This window comes from Nerophis lumbriciformis, linkage group LG01 (assembly GCF_033978685.3).
Source record: "Nerophis lumbriciformis linkage group LG01, RoL_Nlum_v2.1, whole genome shotgun sequence".
NCBI lineage: Eukaryota > Metazoa > Chordata > Actinopteri > Syngnathiformes > Syngnathidae > Nerophis > Nerophis lumbriciformis.
Genome location: NC_084548.2, coordinates 72,840,831 through 72,860,900, shown reverse-complemented (window position 1 = coordinate 72,860,900; position 20,070 = coordinate 72,840,831). Strand labels below are relative to the sequence as shown.

Here is a 20,070-nt window from a genome sequence, read left to right as displayed (position 1 = left end):
GCAAACCGCGCATCTCTAACCCAGGAGGTCCATGCTACCTGGATGAAAACCGAGGTTCTCTTTGACGGTTCCCAAAGGTATTCCACGGTGTTAAGCTGGGTGGGGTTCACTCGGGGGTCCACGATGCCGACCGACATGGGGATATCTGCAACACACCGACGCACACTCATAAATAGGATAACATGCCAGTATGAATAGGGGATTGCATTGAGTCATTTTTTTTCTCTTAAGGTGGTTTCAGAAACTTTGCAGGTCCACTCACCTAGGTCCAGAATACGATCCCCAGGCCTGTTCCAGCGCCATCCCTCCAGCTGCTGGTGTTCCGTGTACTGAAGTCGCCGGTCGTGAAACACCACGCGAATGATGCTCTGCAATTTTACACACGTGAGCGCTCAATGGAAAGAAACCCTTTGCACTTCACACACTCTATATTTATTCATATACAGGTAAAAGCCAGTAAATTAGAATATTTTGAAAAACTTGATTTATTTCAGTAATTGCATTCAAAAGGTGTAACTTGTACATTATATTTATTCATTGCACACAGACTGATGCATTCAAATGTTTATTTCATTTCATTTTGATGATTTGAAGCGGCAACAAATGAAAATCCAAAATTCCGTGTGTCACAAAATTAGAATATTACTTAAGGCTAATACAAAAAAGGGATTTTTAGAAATGTTGGCCAACTGAAAAGTATGAAAATGAAAAATATGAGCATGTACAATACTCAATACTTGGTTGGAGCTCCTTTTGCCTCAATTACTGCGTTAATGCGGCGTGGCATGGAGTCGATGAGTTTCTGGCACTGCTCAGGTGTTATGAGAGCCCAGGTTGCTCTGATAGTGGCCTTCAACTCTTCTGCGTTTTTGGGTCTGGCATTCTGCATCTTCCTTTTCACAATACCCCACAGATTTTCTATGGGGCTAAGGTCAGGGGAGTTGGCGGGCCAATTTAGAACAGAAATACCATGGTCTGTAAACCAGGCACGGGTAGATTTTGCGCTGTGGGGTATTGTGAAAAGGAAGATGCAGAATGCCAGACCCAAAAACGCAGAAGAGTTGAAGGCCACTATCAGAGCAACCTGGGCTCTCATAACACCTGAGCAGTGCCAGAAACTCATCGACTCCATGCCACGCCGCATTAATGCAGTAATTGAGGCAAAAGGAGCTCCAACCAAGTATTGAGTATTGTACATGCTCATATTTTTCATTTTCATACTTTTCAGTTGGCCAACATTTCTAAAAATCCCTTTTTTGTATTAGCCTTAAGTAATATTCTAATTTTGTGACACACGGAATTTTGGATTTTCATTTGTTGCCACTTCAAATCATCAAAATTAAATGAAATAAACATTTGAATGCATCAGTCTGTGTGCAATGAATAAATATAATGTACAAGTTACACCTTTTGAATGCAATTACTGAAATAAATCAAGTTTTTCAAAATATTCTAATTTACTGGCTTTTACCTGTACAATTAATATTTATAAAATATTAATGGAATATTATTTGTATTATAAAAATATTATATATTATTGGTATATATACTACAATAATCAGAAAATTACTATCTAATTATTTATATTAATTCAATATATTGTAAATAATTGAATAATGGAAATAGTAAAGGTTTGGTTTATGTGCTTCCGTCACTCTTAAAGGAAAACTGCACTTTTCTGCTTTCCATTCAAAATCAAAAACACACGTCTTTCCTTTTTCTGTGCGTCCTAAATGGCAACAGCGGAAGATGAATGTACCCATAACAAGGTGGAGAAAAAGAAGAAGCTTATCGACTACGTGTCGGCACATTTTCAGGACTTATGCAGATCTCAAATACACATCAGCAGGTACCAGAAGGTAAGAAAAGTTGCTTTTGCATAATATTGCAAAACAAAATGCCAGATAAGGTCTGCTAATAGGTGCCTGTGGAGGGGGGGCGTGGTCTGCGGGCCTGCCGCGGAACGGCCTCGAAGACAGCGACAGCCTTGTTATCTAATCACCTGTCGCCTTTATTAGCAGCAGCCGGAATGAGACACGCGGTTGGAGTTGGAGTGGGAGCCAGAGAGAGAGACACGAACTCAGAAAAAGACTCTTTGCTGGAAAGCAAAAGGCTCTCAACATTTATGCAAATAAAACAGTGTTGTACCCTGAAATTCAAGCTCTCGTGGCAGTGTGTGGTGGTCCGAAGAACCCACTAGAGGGCAACATCTACAGTGCCATTTTGCTGTCCTTACAGACACACCATAATAATACTCCTATGTTTTATGCGCTGACAATCCATCAAGCGGTGCAGCTTCATACCTTACCAAAGTTGTACTAAAACATTTGGACATATTTTTGAGTGCCGTGTGTAATGTTCTATATTCTCAATGGAACATTTCAAGTTTTGGTGTCGTTTACCGGCGTATCTCTTGTGTGGCTGCCATCTACTGGTCACACTCAATACACCATGTAGCAAATAAAATTGCTTCGAGGTTGGTAAGCACAAGCAGAATTATGCCGTGCATTAGGCGCACCGGGCTATAGTCGCACTGTCGATTTTTGAGAAAATGAAAGGATTTTAAGTGTGCCTTATGTCTGAAAAATACGGTGATTTTTGAGTTTTTAATTTTTAATAAATTTGCAAAAATGTCTACATTTCTGTTTTTTTGGGGTGCTGAGTGTACATTCATGAGAAATAAAAGGAATGTTTTTAGGAAATGGCAGCAAAGAATCCAAGAGTGAAAAATTAAATGGGTCTGAGTACTTTATGTGCCTACTGTATACAATTTACAGCATTTTGGGCACTTTAAGCATTACTATAACTTATTTAAAGAGCACATAGCAACTAAAAGATCCCTTTCAAAAATACTTACTACGGTACTAGAGATGTCCGATAATGGCTTTTTTGGCGATATCCTATTTTCCGATATTGTCCAACTCTTAATTACTGATTCCGATATCAACCGATACCGATATATAGTCGTGGAATTAACACATTGTTATGCCTAATTTTGTTGTGATGCATTAAACAATGTAACAAGGTTTTCCAAAATAAATCAACTCAAGTTATGGAAAAAAATGCCAACATGGCACTGCCATATTTATTATTGAAGTCACAGAGTGCATTATTTTTTTTTAACATGCCTCAAAACAGCAGCTTGGAATTTGGGACATGCTCTCCCTGAGAGAGCATGAGGAGGGTGAGGTGGGGGGGAGGGGGGGTATATTGTAAAGTCCCGGAAGAGTTAGTGCTGCAAGGGGTTCTGGGTATTTGTTCTGTTGTGTTACGGTGCGGATGTTCTCCCGAAATGTATTTGTCATTCTTGTTTGGTGTGGGTTCACAGTGTGGCGCATATTTGTAACAGTGTTAAACTTGTTTATACGGCCACCCTCAGTGTGACCTGTACGGCTGTTGACCAAGTATGACTTGCATTCACTTGTGTGTGTGAAAAGCCGTAGATATTATGTGACTGGGCAGTGCCTTTAAGGTTTATTGGCACTCTGTACTTCTCCCTACGTCCGTGTACACAGCGGCGTTTTAAAAAGTCATAAATTTTACTTTTTGAAACCGATACCGATAATTTTGAAACCGATACCGATCATTTTCGATATTACATTTTAAAGCATTTATCAGCCGATAATATCGGCAGTCCGATATTATTGGACATCCCTAGTTTTTAGGAAATGGCAGCAAAGAATCCAAGAGTGAAAAATTAAAGGGGTCTGAGTACTTTCTGTGCCTACTGTATAGCATTTACAGTATTTTGGGCACTTTAAGCATTACTATAACGTATTTAAAGAGCACATAGCAACTAAAAGATCCCTTTCAAAAAAAACTTATTACGTTTGTCATTGTGTCATGATTTGATTTTATTGTCACAGAAATGGGACAAAATTCAAGAAATAAATATTATTTAATAGGTATTATTATACATTTTATTATTTCATGATTCAATTAATAATTTCACGATTTAATGAGTGATTTCATGATAAAATGTATTATTTAATTATCTAATGATTCTGTCTCAGTGTGTCATGATTTGATTTTATTCTCACAGAAATGGGACAAAATTCAAGAAATAAATATTTAGTAGGTATTATTATACATTTTATCATTTCATGATTAAATTAATAATTTCACGCTTTAATGAATGTATTTAATTATGTAATGATTCTGTGTCAGAGCGTCATGATTTTATTCTGGCAGAAATGGGACAAAATTCAATAAATAAATATGATAATTTATTAGTTCTTATTGGGGACGGCGTGGGCGAAGTTGGGAGAGTGGCCGTGTCAGCAACCTGAGGGTTCCTGGTTCGATCCCCACCTTCTAACAACCTCGTCACGTCCGTCGTGTCCTTGAGCAAGACACTTCACCCTTGCTCCTGATGGGTGGTGGTTAGGGCCTTGCATGGCAGCTCCCGCCATCAGTGTGTGAATGTGTGTGTGGATGTGGAAATACTGTCAAAAGCGCTTTGAGTACCTTGAAGGTAGAAAAGCGCTATACAAGTATACATACTTGCCAACCTTGAGACCTCCAATTTCGGGAGGTGGGGAGTGGGGGCGGGGGGCGTGGTTAAGATATATATATATATAAGAAATACTTGACTTTCAGTGAATTCTAGCTATATATATATATATATATATATATATATATATATATATATATATATATATATATAAATAAAATAAATACTTGAATTTCAGTGTTAATTTATTTACACATATACACACACATAACACTCATCTACTCATTGTTGAGTTAAGGGTTGAATTGTCCATCCTTGTTCTATTTTCTGTCACTATTTCAGAACACACACATTATACAAATATACATTATAAAATCAATAAGAAAACGGGAGCTCTAATTTGGGAGTCTGAATTAGGATCAGAAGTTCCTATATAAACATTGCGCACTCACGTCGCCTTTTTGTATTGATTACTGCAGCTGTGCACTGGATTCATTCACAAATACAAACTACAACTCACAAACACTTTAGAGTTAGGCTCCACCATCAGAATGTGTACTTAAACTTATAACGATCACATGGATATTATTCAGTGAGTTGATTCACCAAAACTAACCTGTTATACAGGAGGAAAAAGCACACAGGACGTTACAATTGTTCACAGACTGGTCGCGCTCATCAGAATGACAAGACACTTCCGGTCAATTGGGAAGAAACGCCCTACTGCCCCCTACTGACCAATGTGAATACTGATAAATGTGTAATGACAGCTCCAAAAACGAATTCAAACCGCAAAATAGAATAAATAAATCAACACAAAAATGTGACACATTATGGGTGGGTCACATATGCATGTACAGTAGATGGCAGTATTGTCCTGTTTAAAAGTGTCACAACATTGCTGTTTACGGCAGACGAACTGCTTTACGGTCGACGAACACTTGACTGCTGTTGTTGTGTGTTGTTACCGCGCTGGGAGGACGTTAATTAAACTGCCTAACAATAAACCCACATAAGAAACCAAGAACTCGCCCTCGATCATTCTACAGTTATAACGTGATTGGGCAGGCAGGCTGTTTACATTGTGGGAAAGCGGACGTGAGAACAGGCTGTCAACACGTCACTCAGGTCCGCCTGAATTTCGGGAGAGGCGCTGAATTTCGGGAGTTTCCCGGAAAATCCGGGATGGTTGGCAAGTATGGAGTTGTCTCTTCCTGTTTGAATGTGAGACCATCCCGAGATGACGGTATGACTGTATTGATGTGGGCTGGTCTCCTGAAGCTTCAGTAAAACATGATAATATTCCTATTCTGTCTTGATGGTCCTTCTAACTCTGCATATATGTCAGTGACTTTAATTCCCTGAGAGGTAGACTGGTCAGACGCAACACCATGTACTGATGTTTCACCACCTATTGTGTGCCAGCGGTGCAGCCATGGTGGGCGGGCTTGGGAAGAAACGCCCTACTGCCCCCTACTGACCAATGTGAATACTGATAAATGTGTAATGACATCTCCAAAAACGAATTCAAACCGCAAAATAGAATAAATAAATCAACACAAAAATGTGACACATTATGGGTGGGTCACATATGCATGTACAGTAGATGGCAGTATTGTCCTGTTTAAAAGTGTCACAACATTGCTGTTTACGGCAGACAAACTGCTTTACGGTAGACGCTGTTGTTGTGTGTTGTCAACACGTCACTCAGGTCCGCATGGAGCTGGAGGGGGCGTGGCCTCCAGCTCCCCCTGAATTTCGGGAGTTTTTTGGGAGGAAATTTGTCCCGGGAGGTTTTCGGGAGAGGCGCTGAATTTCGGGAGTCTCCCGGGAAAATCCGGGAGGGTCGGCAAGTATGCAAGTATAACCCATTTACCATTTACGTTTCCCTATTCGGTGAGTTAACAGACTCACCTGAGGGAAAGAATCTTCCCAATGATTGTGCACACCTTGATGCAGGACAAAGGTTTAAAAAAGTCTGCCTGAGCCCGTTTTCATTGGCTCACCTTTTTAACCCTCTTGGTCAACTTGAGCACATTCCACTCCGTTATGCCTACATACCTTCACCATTTTACCGGAGATTTCCGGGAGTTCACCGATTTTCCGATTATCGAGCATGATGATTTCGTAGGACTGCCCTGAAACGACAAAAGTGCACTGTGGGTAAAAAGAAAAGACTCCGCTCACTCTTGTATGATGTGGTATTTGAAGTGCTGACCTTGGTTGAGGTAGGTGAGTGTTTCATCGTGCAGTTTGACAGCTGGCGAGGTAGCGGCGCAAAGAACGTACTGGAAGGGAAGGATCTTGTTGTCGGCGTCCGGTGGCAAGTTGGACTCCTCCTGCTTGAAGATGGGCAAGGCCAGGACGTCGCTGCAGGAACGACAAACTGAATGATGTGGCCATGGATCATTTCTGGAGAGGTACCAGTCTGGATGGGGGGGGCTAGCTGACCCGAGTTGTCACCCGGGGGCGGACCACTCAGCTGGATTGCAGTCTATAACTAATATTTTTTGCAAATATTAGCTCATTTGGAATTTGATGCCTGCAACATGTTTCAAAAAAGCTGGCACAAGTGGCAAAAAAGACTGAGAACGTTGAGGAATGCTCATCAAAGACTTATTTGGAACATCCCACAGGTGAGCAGGCTCATTGGGAACAGGTGGGTGCCATGATTGGGTGTAAAAAGTAGCTTCCATGAAATGCTCAGTCGTTCACAAACAAGGACGGGGGCGAGGGTCACCACTTTGTCAACAAATGCCTGAGCAAATTGTTTAAGAACAACATTTCTCAACAAGGAATTTAGGGATTTCACCATCTACGCTCCGTAATATCATCAAAAGATTCAGAGAATCTGGAGAAATCACTGCACGTAAGCCATGATATTACGCACCTTCGATCCCTCAGGCGCTACTGCATCAAAAAGCCACATCAGTGTGTAAAGGATATCACCACATGGGCTCAGGAACACTTCAGAAAACCACTGTCAGTACCTACAGTTGGTCGCTACATCTGTAAGTGCAAGTTAAAACTCTACTATGCAAAGCCAAAGCCATTTATCAACAACACCCAGAAACGGTGCCGGCTTCGCTGGGCCCGAGCTCACCTAAGATGGACTGATGCAAAGTGGAAAAGTGTTCTGTGGTCTGACGAGTCCACATTTCAAATTGTTTTTTGGAAACTGTGGACGTGGTGTCCTGCGGAACAAAGAGGAAAAGAACCATCCGGATTGTTCTAGGCACAAAGTTGAAAAGGCAGCATGTGTCTGACAAGCCTGTAAATATGTGTTAGTCATGTATGATGTCTTTTTTTTGTGTGTGTGTGATGTGTAATGTCTAGTGTTTAAATGTACGGCAGTGACAATGAATTTCCCCAAGGGGACCAATAAATCTAATCTAATCTAATCTAATGTGTGATGGTATGGGGGTGTATTAGTGCCCAAGGCATGGGTAACTTACACATCTGCGAAGGCACCATTAACGCTGAAAGGTACATACAGCTTTTGGAGCCATCCAAGAAACGTTCTCATGGACGCCCCTGCTTATTTCAGCAAGACAATGCCAAGCCACGTGCTACAACAGCGTGGCTTCATAGTAAAAGAGAGCGTGTACTAGACTGGCCTGCCTGTAGTCCGGACATTGAAAATGTGTGAAGGCTAAAATATGAGAAGGGAGACTGTTGAACAAGTTAAGCTGTACATCAAGCAAGAATGGGAAAGAATTCCACTTCAAAAATGTGTCTCCTCAGTTCCCAAACCTTTACTGAGTGTTGTTAAAAGGAAAGGCCATGTAACACAATGGTCAAAATGCCTCTCTGACAACTTTTTTGCAATGTGTTACAGCCATTAAATTCTAAGTTAATGATTTGCAAAAAAAAATTGGTTTTTCAGTTCGAACATGAAATATCTTGTCTTTGCAGTCTATTCAATTGAATATAAGTTGAAAAGGATTTGTTGTATTCTCTTTTTATTTACCATTTACACAATGTGACAACTTCACCGCTTTTGTATATTAATTTAACAATTCAATTATTTTATATCCACATCCACTGCAGCCATGGAAGGGGGTCCCGACATCTGTGGTCCCTTCTCAAGGTTTCTTCTATTTCCCAAGTTGGGGTCTTTTGAGTTTTCCCCTTGCCTGGATGAAGGTTTAGATCAGGTGATGTGATTGTAAGTTTGTAAAAGCCCTTTGACACACTAGTGATTAAGGACTGTAGAAACACATATCCATTGATTCATATCCACCTGCTTTATTCACTATAATCAAGGCACCACAAACAAATACCAAAGTGTCCAGCCTGGATCGCACCTTTTCCTCCCAACAGAACAATTTACAGTGCAAACAGCCGCTTTAAAGGGAAAGAGCAAACATTGACAAGACCATAATTGCACAATTAGACCACCAGACAAAATAAAGGGAGGTGATGATGACACCACAGAATTATAAGAGAAGGACATGCGACAAGTTGTACTATAAGGCTTCGTCGACAACAATAATGAAAGTAGAATGTGTCATTTACAAAATGTAAAAACTAATTATATATAAGAAGTTTGTTTTTGTTTTTTTTGGCCGTGACAGAACCAATGTTGTAATAGCGTTAAGTATGTCAGGAGTTGTAGGTGACGAACCCCAAGATGCAGAGAAGGCGGAAGGCATTGTACGAGAAAACATGATTTAATTAAACACTAAGGCAAAACAACAAACAAAAGGGTAACAACAAAAGGCGCGCACAAGGCGGACAACAAACTTGGTTATGAACTAAAATAGCACAGAGGCTAACTTTGGACAAGAAACAAAAACACTTACTGTGACACGAAGGAACTAGGACATGAGCAGAGTGCAACAAAAGTAGACAGAGCTACAACGACAAGTGTTAAGACAGGTAGTAATGACAATAATCTAGCACTGACTGGAGGGGAAGGCACGTTTAAATAGCATCTGGCTGATTGACACCAGGTGTGGCCAGGTGCCAATCAGCCACAGCTGAGGGGACACAGCACTCAGGGAGACAAGTAGGAAATAACCAAAATAAGAGCGCCGACAGGAAATAAAGACAAACAGAGGAAAAACTCAAAACATAACTAAACTGTCAGTGACAAACCTGACAAAGTAAAGCGACTTGCTGTTGTGTGAACTTGCAGCATTTCGCTCATGCAGTTGTTTATGTGTGTTTTGAGATTTGCACCATTTTTTCTTTTGCATTAGTTCAGCGTTTAAAAAAAAAAAAAAAAAAAAAAAAGCTAAATCCTACCCTGGACTTGTAAGCAGTGTCGCCAGTTCCGTTTGATTGATTGATTGAGAAGTTTATTGACATCTTCAAGAATGTAACCCATGTAATGCTTTAAAAAGGCAAATGGATGGCACAAAAAGCCAAAAGGCTTGTTTCCATTGTGGTCCATTAAAGGCCTACTGAAATGCGATTTTCTTATTCAAACGGGGATAGCAGATCCATTCTATGTGTCATACTTGATCATTTCGCGATATTGCCATATTTTTGCTGAAAGGATTTAGTAGAGAACATCGACGATAAAGTGGTCGCTGATAAAAAAGCCTTGCCTGTACCGGAAGTAGCAGACGAGTAGCGTGACGTCACAGGTTGTGGAGCTCCTCACATCTGCACATTGTTTACAATCATGGCCACCAGCAGCGAGAGCGATTCGGACCGAGAAAGCGACGATTTCCCCATTAATTTGAGTGAGGATGAAAGATTGGTGGATGAGGAAAGTGAGAGTGAAGGACTAGAGGGCAGTGGGAGCGATTCAGATAGGGAAGATGCTGTGAGAGGCGGGTGGGACCTGATATTCAGCTGGGAATGACTAAAACAGTAAATAAACACAAGACATATATATACTCTATTAGCCACAACACAACCAGGCTTATATTTAATATGCCACAAATTAATCCCGCATAACAAACACCTCCCGTCCATATAACCCGCCAATACAACTCAAACACCTGCACAACACACTCAATCCCACAGCCCAAAGTACCGTTCACCTCCCCAAAGTTCATACAGCACATATATTTCCCCAAAGTCACGTACGTGACATGCACATAGCGGCACGCACGTACGGGCAAGCGATCAAATGTTTGGAAGCCGCAGCTGCATGCGTACTCACGGTACCGCGTCTGCGCATCAAACTCAAAGTCCTCCTGGTAAGAGTCTCTGTTGTCCCAGTTCTCCACAGGCCAATGGTAAAGCTTGACTGTCATCTTCCGGGAATGTAAACAATGAAACACCGGCTGCCGCAATACACCGCTTCCCACCTACAGCTTTCTTCTTTGCTGTCTCCATTGTTCATTGAACAAATTGCAAAAGATTCACCAACACAGATGTCCAGAATACCGTGGAATTTTGCGATGAAAACAGACGACTTAATAGCTGGCCACCATGCCGTCCCAAAATGTCCTCCACAATCCGTGACGTCACGCGCTGACGTCATCATACCGAGACGTTTTCGGCAGGATATTTCGGCGCAAAATTTAAAATTGCACTTTAGTAAGCTAACCCGGCCGTATTGGCATGTGTTGCAATGTTAAGATTTCATCATTGATATATAAACTATCAGACTGCGTGGTCGGTAGTAGTGGGTTTCAGTAGGCCTCTAAATATTCACAATTGATACATTCAATAATAAAAGATATATAACCTCTAACTTAGTGGCCCCCAACCTTTTTGTAGCTGCGGACCGATCAACGCTTGAAAATTTGTCCCACGGACCGGGAATGAGTGTAAATGGGGGAGGGAGGTTTTTTGGGTTGGTGCACTAATTGTGAGTATATCTTGTGTTTTTTATGTTGATTTAATAAAAAATAAAAAAAATGTTTATTTCTTGTGCGGACCAGTACCAATTGATCCACGGACCGGTACCGGGCGGCGGCCCGGTGGTTGGGGACCACTTATGGCGTCACATTAGTGCCAAAAATCCGAGCGCATAAAAACTGTTACCGCGCGCTGATTCTCCACTTCGTGCGCTCGCGCGACACCCTTTTGCGCGTGTGTGGTGCCTTTCCCAACTCATATGGAAACATACCCGCCCCCAAAGTGCCAAAAAGAAACATGACAGCGCGAGAAGAGATGCCAGGAGTACACAGAGAGCGCGCAGAAAGGTACCGCGCGCGCGCAGAAAGGTACCGCGCGCAAAAAGGCACCGCGCGCGCACAGAAAGGCACCGCGCGCGCGCGGTACCTTTCTGCGCGCGCGTGACGCCTTTCTGCGCGCTCTCTGTGTACTCCTGGCATCTCTCCTCGCGCTGTCATGTTTCTTTTTGGCACTTTGGGGGCAGGTATGTTTCCATATGAGTTGGGAAATTGTGTTAGATGTAAATATAAACAGAATACAATGATTTGCAAATCCTTTTCAACCCATATTCAGTTGAATATGCTACAAAGACAACATATTTGATGTTCAAACTCATAAACTTTATTTTTTGTTGCAAATAATAATTAACTTAGAATTTCATGGCTGCAACACGTGCCAAAGTAGTTGGGAAAGGGCATGCTCACCACTGTGTTACATGGCCTTTTCTTTTAACAACACTCAATAAACAATTGGGAACTGAGGAAACTAATTGTTGAAGCCTTGAAAGTGGAATTCTTTCCCATTCTTGTTTTATGTAGTAGTCGTTCAACAGTCCGGGGTCTTACGCTTCATAATGCGCCATACATTTTCGATGGGAGACAGGTCTGGAATGCAGGCGGGCCAGGAAAGTACCCGCACTCTTTTTTTACAAAGCCACGCTGTTGTAACACATGCTTAATGTGGCTTGGCATTGTCTTGCTGAAATAAGCAGGGGCGTCCATGAAAAAGACGACGCTTAAATGGCAGCATATGTTGTTCCAAAACCTGTATGTACCTTTCAGCATTAATGGTGCCTTCACAGATGTGTAAGTTACCCATGCCTTGGCCACTAATGCACCCCCATACCATCACACATGCTGGCTTTTGAACTTTGCGTCGATAACAGTCTGGATGGTTCGCTTCCCCTTTGGTCCGGAGGACACGATGTCGAATATTTCAAAAAACTATTTGAAATGTGGACTCGTCAGACCACAGAACACTTTTCCACTTTGCATGAGTCCATCTTAGGTGATCTCGGGCCCAGAGAAGCCGGCGGCATTTCTGGATGTTGTTGATAAATTTTTGCTTTGCATAGTAGAGCTTTAACTTGCACTTACATATGTAGCGACCAACTGTATTTAGTGACAGTGGTTTTCTGAAGTGTTCCTGAGCCCATGTGGTGATATCCTTTAGAGATTGATGTCGGTTTTTGATACAGGTCACGGTCATTCAATGTTGGTTTCCGGCCATGCCGCTTACGTGCAGTGATTTCTCCAGATTCTCTGAACCTTTTGATGATATTATGGACCGTAGATGTTGAAATCCCTAAATTTCTTGCAATTGCACTTTGAGAAACGTTGTTCTTAAACTGTTCAACAATTTGCTCACGCAGTTGTGGACAAAGGGGTGTACCTCGCCCCATCCTTTCTTGTGAAAGACTGAGCATTTTTTGGGAAGCTGTTTTTATACCCAATCATGGCACCCACCTGTTCCCAATTAGCCTGCACACCTGTGGGATGTTCCAAATAAGTGTTTGATGAGCATTCCTCAACTTTATCAGTATTTATTGCCGCCTTTCCCAACTTCTTTGGCATCAAATTCTAAAGTTAATGATTATTTGCAAAAAAATATATATTTATCAGTTTGAACATCAAATATGTTGTCTTTGTAGCATATTCAACTGAATATGGGTTGAAAATGATTTGCAAATCATTCTATTCCGTTTATATTTACATCTAACACAATTTCCCAACTCATATGGAAACGGGGTTTGCAAATATAAATGATATATATGAATGAGGCTCGCCTGCTTTAAGACAATGTGCAGGGTTGCCTGCTGTGCTTGATTTGACACAATGCTTGAGAGCTACTGTGGGTGGTTGGGTACCTCATGCTGTACGCCCCGGCCCCCAGCTCTTGGCCGATGCCCGACAGACTGGCATCAAAGTCCTGGACCAGTCCGGACTCGATCACCTCGTCAGTGAGAGGCAGCTTTAAAGCCCAGGCCATGTTGAAAGTGTGCAGATCTCAACGAGGTTCTGTTCCTGGGAGCACCTTTAGTCCAACTTTCGACCTTTGGGGGAGGGGGGGGGGGGGGGGATATAGTAGAGTGCATTTAGAGTTACAAATGACAACAATATGTTTTAATCAATAAAATCGTAGGACGATGGAGGTAATAATAATAATAATAATGTCGTATAAGAGTTGAGGATAAAACGGTAATATATTTGTGTGGTTACTTAAACTCAGCTGCCACTTTATCCACATTGTATATACTTATTTTGTCACGTTAGAACATTGTATATACTAGTTTTATCATGTGAGAACATAGTATACACTTGTTTTGTCACGTTAGAACATTGTATACACTTGTTTTGTCGCGTTAGAACATTGTATATCCTAGTTTTGTCACGTTAAAACATTGTATATACTAGTTTTGTCACGTTATAACATTGTACATACTAGTTTTGTCACATTAGAACATTGTATATACTAGTTTTGTCACATTAGAACATTGTATATACTAGTTTTGCCACGTTAGAACATAGTGTATACTAGTTTTGTCACGTTATAACATAGTATATACTAGTTTTGTCGCGTTAGAACATTATACACACTAGTTTTGTCGCGTTAGAACATTGTATATACTAGTTTTGTCGCGTTAGAACATTATACACACTAGTTTTGTCGCGTTAGAACATTGTATATAGTAGTTTTGTCGCGTTAGAACACTGTACATACTAGTTTTGTCGCGTTAGAACATTGTATATACTAGTTTTGTCGCGTTAGAACATTGTATATCCTAGTTTTGTCACGTTAAAACATTGTATATACTAGTTTTGTCACGTTATAACATTGTACATACTAGTTTTGTCACATTAGAACATTGTATATACTAGTTTTGCCACGTTAGAACATAGTGTATACTAGTTTTGTCACGTTATAACATTGTATATACTAGTTTTGTCGCGTTAGAACATTATACACACTAGTTTTGTCGCGTTAGAACATTGTATATACTAGTTTTGTCGCGTTAGAACATTATACACACTAGTTTTGTCGCGTTAGAACATTGTATATAGTAGTTTTGTCGCGTTAGAACACTGTACATACTAGTTTTGTCGCGTTAGAACATTGTATATACTAGTTTTGTCGCGTTAGAACATTGTATATCCTAGTTTTGTCACGTTAAAACATTGTATATACTAGTTTTGTCACGTTATAACATTGTACATACTAGTTTTGTCACATTAGAACATTGTATATACTAGTTTTGCCACGTTAGAACATAGTGTATACTAGTTTTGTCACGTTATAACATTGTATATACTAGTTTTGTCGCGTTAGAACATTGTATATACTAGTTTTGTCACGTTATAACATTGTATATACTAGTTTTGTCACTTTAGAACATTGTATATACTAGTTTTGTCGCGTTAGAACATTGTATATACTAGTTTTGTCACGTTAGAACATTGTATATACTAGTTTTGTCACGTTATAACATTGTATATACCAGTTTTGTCACATTAGAACATTGTATATACTAGTTTTGTCGTGTTAGAACATACAGTAGTATATACTAGTTTTGTCACGTTAGAACATTGTATATACTAGTTTTGTCACGTTATAACATTGTATATACCAGTTTTGTCACATTAGAACATTGTATATACTAGTTTTGTCGTGTTAGAACATACAGTAGTATATACTAGTTTTGTCACGTTAGAACATTGTATATACTAGTTTTGTCGCGTTAGAACATACAGTAGTATATACTAGTTTTGTCACGTTAGAACATTGTATATACTAGTTTTGTCGCGTTATAACATTGTATATACTAGTTTTGTCGCGTTAGAACATTGTATATACTACTTTTGTCACATTAGAACATTGTATATACTAGTTTTGTTGCGTTAGAACATTATACGCACTAGTTTTGTCGCGTTAGAACATTGTATATAGTAGTTTTGTCGCGTTAGAACACTGTATATACTAGTTTTGTCGTGTTAGAACATTGTATATACTAGTTTTGTCACGTTATAACATTGTATAAACTAGTTTAGTCACGTTATAACATTGTATAAACTAGTTTAGTCACGTTATAACATTGTATATACTAGTTTTGCCACATTAAAACATAGTATATACTAGTTTTGTCGCATTAGAACATTGTATATACTAGTTTTGTCACATTAGAACATTGTATATACTAGTATTGTCACTTTAGAACATTGTATATACTAGTTTTGTCACGTTAGAACATTGTATATACTAGTTTTGTCACATTAGAACATTGTATATACTAGTTTTGTCACATTATAACATTGTATATACTAGTTTTGTCACATTATAACATTGTATATACTAGTTTTGTCACGTTAGAACATTGTATATACTAGTTTTGTCACATTAGAACATTGTATATACTAGTTTAGTCACGTTAGAACATTGTATATACTAGTTTTGTCACGTTATAACATTGTATATACTAGTTTTGTCACATTAGAACATTGTATATACTAGTTTAGTCACGTTAGAACATTGTATATACTAGTTTTGTCACGTTAGAACATTGTATATACTAGTTTTGTCACGTTAGAACATTGTATATACTAGTTTTGTCACGTTAGAACATTGTATATACTAGTTTTGTCACATTAGAACATTGTATATACTAGTTTAGTCACGTTAGAACATTGTATATACTAGTTTTGTCACGTTATAACATTGTATATACTAGTTTTGTCACATTAGAACATTGTATATACTAGTTTTATCACGTTAGATCATTGTATATACTAGTTTAGTCACGTTAGAACATTGTATATACTAGTTTTGTCACGTTATAACATTGTATATACTAGTTTTGTCACATTAGAACATTGTATATACTAGTTTAGTCACGTTAGAACATTGTATATACTAGTTTTGTCACGTTAGAACATTGTATATACTAGTTTTGTCACGTTAGAACATTGTATATACTAGTTTTGTCACGTTAGAACATTGTATATACTAGTTTTGTCACATTAGAACATTGTATATACTAGTTTAGTCACGTTAGAACATTGTATATACTAGTTTTGTCACGTTATAACATTGTATATACTAGTTTTGTCACATTAGAACATTGTATATACTAGTTTAGTCACGTTAGAACATTGTATATACTAGTTTTGTCACGTTAGAACATTGTATATACTAGTTTTGTCACGTTAGAACATTGTATATACTAGTTTTGTCACGTTAGAACATTGTATATACTAGTTTTGTCAAGTTATAACATTGTATATACTAGTTTTGTCACATTAGAACATTGTATATACTAGTTTTGTCACGTTATAACATTGTATAAACTAGTTTAGTCACGTTATAACATTGTATATACTAGTTTTGCCACATTAAAACATAGTATATACTAGTTTTGTCGCATTAGAACATTGTATATACTAGTTTTGTCACATTAGAACATTGTATATACTAGTATTGTCACGTTAGAACATTGTATATACTAGTTTTGTCACATTAGAACATTGTATATACTAGTTTTGTCACATTAGAACATTGTATATACCGTACTAGTTTTGTCGCGTTAGAACATAGTATATACTAGTTTTGTCACATTAGAACATTGTATATACTAGTTTTGCCACGTTATAACATAGTATATACTAGTTTAGTCACTTTATATCATTGTATATACTAGTTTTGTCGCATTATAACATTGTATATACTAGTTTTGTCACGTTAGAACATTGTATATACTAGTTTTGTCACATTAGAACATTGTATATACTAGTTTTGTCACATTAGAACATTGTATATACCGTACTAGTTTTGTCGCGTTAGAACATAGTATATACTAGTTTTGTCACATTAGAACATTGTATATACTAGTTTTGCCACGTTATAACATAGTATATACTAGTTTAGTCACTTTATATCATTGTATATACTAGTTTTGTCGCATTATAACATTGTATATACTAGTTTAGTCACGTTAGAACATTGTATATACTAGTTTTGTCACATTAGAACATTGTATATACTAGTTTTGTCGCATTATAACATTGTATATACTAGTTTAGTCACGTTAGAACATTGTATATACTAGGTTAGTCACGTTATAACATTGTATATACTAGTTTTGTCACATTATAACATTGTATATACTAGTTTTGTCAAGTTAGAACATTGTATATACTAGTTTTGTCACATTACAACATTGTATATACTAGTTTTGCCACGTTATAACATAGTATATACTAGTTTAGTCACTTTATAACATTGTATATACTAGTTTTGTCGCATTATAACATTGTATATACTAGTTTAGTCACGTTAGAACATTGTATATACTAGGTTAGTCACGTTATAACATTGTATATACTAGTTTTGTCACATTAGAACATTGTATATACTAGTTTTGTCGCATTATAACATTGTATATACTAGTTTAGTCACGTTAGAACATTGTATATACTAGGTTAGTCACGTTATAACATTGTATATACTAGTTTTGTCACATTAGAACATTGTATATACTAGTTTTGTCGCGTTATAACATTGTATATACTAGTTTTGTCGCGTTATAACATTGTATATACTAGTTTTGTCACATTAGAACATTGTATATACTAGTTTTGTCAAGTTATAACATTGTATATACTAGTTTTGTCACGTTATAACATTGTATATACCAGTTTTGTCACATTAGAACATTGTATATACTAGTTTTGTCGTGTTAGATCATTGTATATACTAGTTTTGTCACATTAGAACATTGTATATACTAGTTTTGTCGCGTTAGAACATACAGTAGTATATACTAGTTTTGTCACGTTAGAACATTGTATATACTAGTTTTGTCGCGTTATAACATTGTATATACTAGTTTTGTCGCGTTAGAACATTGTATATACTAGTTTTGTCGCGTTATAACATTGTATATACTACTTTTGTCACATTAGAACATTGTATATACTAGTTTTGTTGCGTTAGAACATTATACGCACTAGTTTTGTCGCGTTAGAACATTGTATATAGTAGTTTTGTCGCGTTAGAACACTGTATATACTAGTTTTGTCGTGTTAGAACATTGTATATACTAGTTTTGTCACGTTATAACATTGTATAAACTAGTTTAGTCACGTTATAACATTGTATAAACTAGTTTAGTCACGTTATAACATTGTATAAACTAGTTTAGTCACGTTATAACATTGTATATACTAGTTTTGCCACATTAAAACATAGTATATACTAGTTTTGTCGCATTAGAACATTGTATATACTAGTTTTGTCACATTAGAACATTGTATATACTAGTATTGTCACGTTATAACATTGTATATACTAGTTTTGTCACATTAGAACATTGTATATACTAGTTTTGTCGCGTTAGAACATTGTATATACTACTTTTGTCACATTAGAACATTGTATATACTAGTTTTGTTGCGTTAGAACATTATACGCACTAGTTTTGTCGCGTTAGAACATTGTATATAGTAGTTTTGTCACATTAGAACATTGTATATACTAGTTTTATCACGTTAGATCATTGTATATACTAGTTTAGTCACGTTAGAACATTGTATATACTAGTTTTGTCACGTTATAACATTGTATATACTAGTTTTGTCACATTAGAACATTGTATATACTAGTTTAGTCACGTTAGAACATTGTATATACTAGTTTTGTCACGTTAGAACATTGTATATACTAGTTTTGTCACGTTAGAACATTGTATATACTAGTTTTGTCACGTTAGAACATTGTATATACTAGTTTTGTCACATTAGAACATTGTATATACTAGTTTAGTCACGTTAGAACATTGTATATACTAGTTTTGTCACGTTATAACATTGTATATACTAGTTTTGTCACATTAGAACATTGTATATACTAGTTTAGTCACGTTAGAACATTGTATATACTAGTTTTGTCACGTTAGAACATTGTATATACTAGTTTTGTCACGTTAGAACATTGTATATACTAGTTTTGTCACGTTAGAACATTGTATATACTAGTTTTGTCAAGTTATAACATTGTATATACTAGTTTTGTCACATTAGAACATTGTATATACTAGTTTTGTCACGTTATAACATTGTATAAACTAGTTTAGTCACGTTATAACATTGTATATACTAGTTTTGCCACATTAAAACATAGTATATACTAGTTTTGTCGCATTAGAACATTGTATATACTAGTTTTGTCACATTAGAACATTGTATATACTAGTATTGTCACGTTAGAACATTGTATATACTAGTTTTGTCACATTAGAACATTGTATATACTAGTTTTGTCACATTAGAACATTGTATATACCGTACTAGTTTTGTCGCGTTAGAACATAGTATATACTAGTTTTGTCACATTAGAACATTGTATATACTAGTTTTGCCACGTTATAACATAGTATATACTAGTTTAGTCACTTTATATCATTGTATATACTAGTTTTGTCGCATTATAACATTGTATATACTAGTTTTGTCACGTTAGAACATTGTATATACTAGTTTTGTCACATT

At 37.5% G+C, this 20,070-nt stretch overlaps 1 protein-coding gene across 1 annotated transcript in view; it reads right to left on the bottom strand.

Annotated features, from left to right (window-relative positions):
- The window catches only part of tfcp2 (transcription factor CP2), a 55,103-nt gene that overhangs the window by 27,589 nt on the left and 7,444 nt on the right, over positions 1 to 20,070 (bottom strand). Inside the window, exons 2-6 of the mRNA XM_061925576.2 lie at positions 13,401 to 13,586; positions 6,672 to 6,823; positions 6,515 to 6,591; positions 263 to 368; positions 39 to 145 (exon numbers count right to left, since the gene is read on the bottom strand). Coding sequence (XP_061781560.1) covers positions 39 to 145; positions 263 to 368; positions 6,515 to 6,591; positions 6,672 to 6,823; positions 13,401 to 13,522 — 564 coding nt within the window. The 5' untranslated portion in view covers positions 13,523 to 13,586. The remainder of the gene's footprint in view (positions 1 to 38; positions 146 to 262; positions 369 to 6,514; positions 6,592 to 6,671; positions 6,824 to 13,400; positions 13,587 to 20,070) is intronic.